Source organism: Phalaenopsis equestris, unplaced genomic scaffold (assembly GCF_001263595.1).
Source record: "Phalaenopsis equestris unplaced genomic scaffold, ASM126359v1 Scaffold000719, whole genome shotgun sequence".
Lineage (NCBI taxonomy): Eukaryota > Viridiplantae > Streptophyta > Magnoliopsida > Asparagales > Orchidaceae > Phalaenopsis > Phalaenopsis equestris.
The window spans coordinates 35,282-42,285 of NW_018165159.1; the positions used below are offsets into that span (position 1 = coordinate 35,282).

At 40.2% G+C, this 7,004-nt stretch overlaps 1 protein-coding gene across 1 annotated transcript in view; it reads left to right on the top strand.

Annotated features, from left to right (window-relative positions):
- The first annotated feature begins 3,632 nt into the window (after positions 1-3,632).
- The window catches only part of LOC110030445, a 20,758-nt gene continuing 17,386 nt past the window's right edge, over positions 3,633-7,004 (top strand). The window contains exon 1 of the mRNA XM_020733159.1: positions 3,633-5,001. Coding sequence (XP_020588818.1) covers positions 3,916-5,001 — 1,086 coding nt within the window. The 5' untranslated portion in view covers positions 3,633-3,915. The remainder of the gene's footprint in view (positions 5,002-7,004) is intronic.

Here is a 7,004-nt window from a genome sequence, read left to right on the forward strand (position 1 = left end):
GCTTATTTACATACTTACCCAACAATTCTTATGTATTTATATAACTCACCCAAACTTTTATTGTTTACATTCATATAAAAACACCACCATTATTATCTTTTAAAAAGTGGACCGTAGAGTTGCATAATTTGTTTAAATTTTAAAGACGTAAAAGCAAAGTCTGGAGGTTAGAACTGTAAATACATGGGAATTGTGTGGTATGAATGTAAATCTTTTTTTATGTTTTTATGAGTATTTATAATTGATCATATTATTTGATAAATTTTGAAGGTAGGGCCGATATAATGTAGAAATGTTTGGATGGTGCTATTTGTCACTTCATATATATATATATATATATAATATTTTTCTAAAGAAAATTGATATTTTCAGGGCCTATATTGTTATTAAATATTAAAAGAGAAGGTCTAAGATAAGTTAGCAAGTGATTGATCGCATATTTTGATGAACTTATTGAATTTAAATTCATTTTTAACTTATTTTCAATAATAAAAAAAATAAAAATAAATTATTTAATGGTGGATTGTAATATTTATTTTAATTATAATAATATTAAATAGTGGCATTTTTTGTTTTATTAATTTTAGTTATGATATACTAAATACTTTAAGATGAATTTAATTATTGATGGTGATTAATTATTCCCATGCTGCACTTATTTCTAGTCAAATTCTTGTATTTAAAATTGTTCTTCAAAATTTTATGAAGAAAAATTGGATCATAATATATATTGTGAATAAGTTTTAATTAAGATGTATTTTATAATTTTTATATTTTATTAAATCGAAGATAGATTTACGGAGATCACATGCTAAAGTATTAAATTCTCAAATAAAATGCCAAACATTCCATACAATTTTTTTATGGATTTAAATGAAATCATAGGAACCATAATTTCATATTTAACATCACTGGATTTAATAAATCTAAATTTATCAGCTTTAGTGAATCCTATTTAACTTAAATACTAAGTGCAGCCAAACGCCGCATAACCATTCTATAACATTGATTTCTGGTTGTTGCAAGTCTCCGCTAACGATATCATGTCAAGGAGCTTCTTTGGTGAGAACATGGCCCAGTCGTATTCCCTGGACCATTTTGAATAGTAGTGATCATGCTGACAAGACATCCAAGACTAGTTTGACATCTATGGTATGCATGGTCTGGAGGTCAATATGTATGTGCGCTTGGTTCACCCTGTTGGAGGAATTTCACGATGACCTCTTTGAAAATTTATGCGGGTGAGGGATGAAATCACCAACATCAACAGCGGATTGGATGACCTCATGCGACATTTGCATTTTTAGTTCACAGGAGCGTATCGAGGTTTAGAAGGATATGTTGGCTGGCTGGCTAGTGAACGTCTATGAGAGATGAGAGAAAGTGCTCCAATATCTTCTTCAAGGCTTTGGCTATAGAGGAGCAAGCGGAAACACAAACAGTGACGTGGTCAGGGGCGATGGCTGCCTAATTCTTAGGATCACACGATCACTATTTTTCCTTCATATCTTTTATACTTGTATTTTCCTTTTTAAATATGAAGAATGTGTCACGTGTTACATATATTAGAGGCATCTACAACTCATACCATTTGAACTCAATGAAACTGATGCATATTTTTGTCACATATTTATTTGATGCTCTCCATGTTATACGTGATCAACATCATTTTTCCCACTTTGGGAGCTCTCGGGGCTCCGTAGAAAGCCTCAATGTTAGATTGAAAACTTGTATGTAACTCATACGAGTCCCGAGATGCAACATGTGAAAAGCAAATAACAGTGACTCGAAGCCTTGAGGCTCTATCAAATGCTCGTTAGTTTCTGAGGGACTAAGTGTTGACATTTTATCAACATCACAACACCCCACTGTAACGCTTCGATGCAATGCCAAGGCACCATGACTCTCTGATAGTAGTGTTGTGGTGCCCGTGGCCTGGGAACTGAAGATTGCCATGCCTTCTTGCTGGCTGGATATTCATTGTGTCAGCAACGCCGCATCGTCACACCAACTTGGTTGCTTTATAATGTGCATCATGTGGCTACCTTAGGGTTTGCCTTCTTGAAGTTAAAAGTAGGTAGTTTGTTCCCAAGCTTTTTTTTGAGATATGTGAGTCATTGCCTCTCTTCATTGGATTTTGGTGTGTGCGAGCTTTCTTGCACACCTCCTTCTCAAGTCCTTTCAATTTTGGCCAAGTTCTTTAGCCGGTGATGGTTCTTCTTTCGTTCAAAAATGTAGAGGAGTCATTGCACGAGCTTCCGAGCAAAGGGATTTCATCAAACTTTGCGTAGGTGATATTTTTTTTCCATTCCAAGAAAACTTTTGTGTTGGATGAACTAGGCTACGCTGCTGTTAGATGCCTAGATTAGGTTATTTGCTTTTCTTTACATTAACCATATTTTTTTAAGCACCCTCGTGTGCATAGTGCTTTAATTTTACCGAGCGTCACGATGTCGTCCTTCAGGGATTTCAAGACAATTTTACTCTTTCTTGGGTGTGAACTGTGCTCAGTGTCATTTCTTGGTGCTTGTCCACTAATTCATTTTGTTGTTAGTTGCACTTATTGCTTCCACTATGGCACGGGGCCTTCTAGTCCAATTTCGCATGGCACTTGTTGCCACCTTTTCAACGATATAATGCCAGATCCATGGGATTAGGACCCAGTGCATTTTAGCCTTGCGACCCCGAGGGGATTTTGCTTCCACTTGAGGCAAATTCATCTTATTTGTCTTGGTGTCACGACATGGACCAGACATTGGCCTTGTTTTTTTGGTCCCATGTCGTGTCTCCAATTAATGGGAAGACAACACTGGGATATCCTCCTTAGTTAGAATGTTGGCTTTTTGCACTTCAAAGTTGAGAATTACCTATACATATGTCCTTATTTTGCCGCGTCATGTAGTCAACGTATCATGTGATGCTTATTATAACTAATACAATAAATCCGTCGATTAGTCGAAACCATTCTCACTAGACTTATCATATTTTGATTGCTGGAAGTTGGGAAATACTATAATAACCCTTTTGGTTATTAATACATCATTCCGTATGGGCGGTGAACTAATTTGGCTTATTTGATCGTGTATTTCGATAGAATCCGGTTATCTCGGGGAAGTAGTCTTCTATCTTTTTTGATGTTGAGTGAGGAATTCTTTCCCCAAGACGTTGTCACACAAATCCACATGAGAGACGATTCTACTTAGCCCGACTAATCAACTGAATTTATGCTTGTTATGCTGCTCATCAATGTGATCTTGCAAAGACGCGTTCTCTTATTCTCACTTTTTACAAATTTTACAAAAAAACATTGAAATCTTGCCACTAATTAGTTTTATAGTGATGAAGGCTCCTAATTTTTAAAAAAGTAATCAAATTTAATTATTTAGTAATATGAGCCAACATTATCGAGTTATGAATTTGTACTGTAAATGTATCTCTATTATTTAAACTGTTCCCGCCATATCCGAATGCTGGGAATCTCCAAAACACAGTCCGACCGCTTTCTGACCGTCAGATTTAATGCGAAGCCGAGAAATAGAAAATCCACGTGTCCCATCCGGATCTGACGTGGCAATACTCTTTTTCATTTTTCCTTTCCCGATAAAATCGCAAGCTTCGCCATTTCTTCCCGACTGTTCCACAGCGGATCGGTGGTACGTCCCGTCTCCCGCCCACACTCCAAGAGCTAGAAGACGATGCAGGAAAAATAATTCCCACTCTCTCTCTACACTGCCTCCCTTTCTCTCTCCATGACTTTTGTTTCGCCGTTCCTTAAATGCTAGGTTTGTTGAAGGAAGTTGTGGAGGGATTGATTTTTGGTCTGGATGGTATTAGGGGATGGAGTGAAATCCGAGTTTATCGAGCTAGGTTTCTTGATGGGGGATATGAGCGGAGAACGGGTTGAGGATTTTCCGTATGAAGACTGAGGATGCAGGTCGGGAGTTTCGGCGGGGGCTGGAGGATTTGGTCAGAGGTCGTATCGATGGATGTATGACTGCGCTTGCTTCGTGCAGCGCTGTCCGGAGCACTGATGAGGAGGAGGAAGCCGGTGTCATCGCTGGTGATGTGGTGGACCAGCTTGTTCGACGTCGGCGTCGCTCGGACCTTGAGGGTGATGATATTGCCGAGTCTTCTGCGGCCGCGCGCAGGCACTCCCGGATTCTCAGTCGGTGGGTCGCTCGCCAGGCGGAGGAGATGATCACTACTATTGAGCGCCGGAACCGTGAGTCAGAGCTTATGGCTCTTGCGGGCCTGCATACGGTTTCGATGCTGGATTCTTCGTTTCTCCGTGAGTCCCGGAGATCGCAGTCATCGGCGGAACGTCCCGTGGCTGCCCGGGCTTCATCCATTCTTCAGCGGTGGAGGGAACTGGAGGTCCAAGCTGCGGCGAGGGACAGGAGGAGCACGAGGCGGGGTGCGGCCGGTTCTGGCTTTCGGCACGCGCCGGAGAGCCAGGCCAGTGAGAGCGACAACAGTGAATTCAGCCAATGGGCTCAGGGCGCTTTTCATACGGTGAATAGAAGACACGATCTTTATTTGGGGGATGAGGATGGGCGGCGATCCAGCAGAGAGCAGTCTCCTGATCTTGGGGATATTGAAAGGGAAAGGGTAAGGCAAATTGCGCGTGGATGGATGAATGAGAGTGGAATTGCTGATGGCTCCTCACGCGTATCGACCAGGAATGAGACTCCGAGGGCAGAGTGGCTCGGCGAAACTGAACGGGAGAGAGTCAGACTGGTGAGAGAGTGGGTGCAGATGAACAGTCAGCAAAGGGAGTCACAAGATAGCGGGAGGGAGGGGCGTGAGAGTGAGAGGGAGGAGTCAGCAACCGATCACGAAGATGGTCAGCCAGAGCATGTCCGACGGGATTTGCTTAGGATTCGAGGAAGGCAGGCAAGGCTAGATCTACTCACGAGGATTGTTCGAGAAAGACAGAGGGAACTACAGGGTTTGTCAGAGCACAGGGCAGTGTCAAACTTTGCTCACCGCAGCCACATTCAGGTCAGTTTGGTTTTGGACTTGATTCTCTTAGCATCTTTTTAACAAATATGTATTGCTGTTACATTCATGAATGCAAAGCTTTGAACGTTGCAAATATCTCTTTTTTGTCTCGATTTATATGCATGTTTTGGTTATTTAATATCACCTAAACTGTACCGCTAGCAATTGATGCAATTGCGTCAATGAATTCAAAACTATGCTTTTAGTAGTTATGTTTGTTGCTTTTTCTTTTGTTCTGTCAGTTTTCAGGCAGCCAACATTTCAGTGCCTTTTTTTTCTTCCATACGAGGCATGAAAGACAAGATCTGATAGCTTTTGAGGTGTTTCTTAATCTATGTTTTAGGTGCTGTCATGGATAAATCACATGTAGGTCAGATTTTCATCAGTTGCAGTGATTTTAAATGTTTGGTTAGTCATTTTTTAGTATGTTTCTAAGTTACATATATATGATGTGACCAAACCACCCCTGTCCTAGTTCATCACTCTGATTTCCAGACATGTGAATGCATTTGGCTGCTGGAAAACTGCAGTGATTGGTCTGATAATACTAACTAACGTCCATAGGGGGACCCATTTTTCTCTGGCCCTTTCACGTGCCTTTTCAACAGGTTTTTATGTTGGGGGCGGGGGACCTTGACATACTTAGCACACAATTTTTATATATTTATATCTCATGCCTGAACTTTCATATTTACTCATACAACACTTTGACACTTTTGAATCCAAAATTGTCTAAGAGACACATCTAAGGAATAGAGTGCGAAAGAGAGGAAGAAAGTAGAGAGCTTGATAATTAACAGTAAAATTACGCATCTTTTATTCACAAAATAAACTCCTATTTATAGGAATGAGGGTTATAAGATTGCATTTTGTATCCCTAGTAACGTGGGTACAACAACGGGTATTTTGGTTAGTACATAATTTATAGGGCCGGGAGGCAGATATGGCGTTCGACAGGGTAGGCCTCGTGTTGAGCGACCTCACACTAGGAGCCCGAGGGAACAATCGACTGGGTCATTGCCTAGGCCGCTATGGCCGAAGGTTGGGCCGGGAAGTTTTGGTTGACTACTCAAGGTTCGGGCGGTTTTCATCGTTCGCCGTACTTGGTTGGGAATGCCGGCGGATTCGTCCCCTCGAAGCTTTGTGCTCATAAATTTTAGGAGGGTAGCTGAATTCTATCAGTCTTGTGACTATTTTTCTCATGGGCTGCGGGAACTGGGCCAATAAAGGGCTCTTGTATTATCTCTGGTGGGCCCAAACCACCAAGTCATCTTCTCAGTTGACCGCCATATATCTCTAAAATTTGTGCTGACACATTTTTGATATACACACTTTAAACCCATGCATGAAAAACTATATTTCACTTTTAAGAAGTGGTAATAATGCTTTTTTTGTGCGGTATCAAAATTTTGATCGCTATGCATGAAAATGTGGAAAGTAAAAACATCTTTGTTGTTTTCGCTAATACAACTGACGAGTTGGCAACAACAAAGAGAAGTAAAGAATAAGTATATGCAGATGGTACTGTCTTAATTGGAGGCAACAATGATCACGGTTAATGGAGGGATGTATATTGTGAAGCTTAAACAGGATATACCAAACATGAATGTGGTTTGGCAGAAATGTGAAATTTGTGGAGTAAGAGCAGAATGCAAATTAGGATATCAAATTTCATTAGAAACAGATTTGTTGCAGTTTGACTGTTCCTTGAGCTTGCTTGTAAGTTTTCCTTTGGGAATTTTACGAGCAACTTCCACAAATGGTGTAAGCCAAAGATTTTACAAGCGCAGTCCCTTACTTTGAGGAACATTGGTTTTTTTCTTGGACTCAAAGTCAACATTGCACAAGCTCAACATTTTTTTCTTGGGCTGGACCTTTTTCTAGGCCTAAATAAAACCTTCACACAACTCAAAAATTCATCAAAAAGTTGGAAAACTCTTAGCGATGTATAAAAAAAAAAAAAAAAAAAAAAAAAAAAAAAAAAATATGGGGGCAAAAAAACA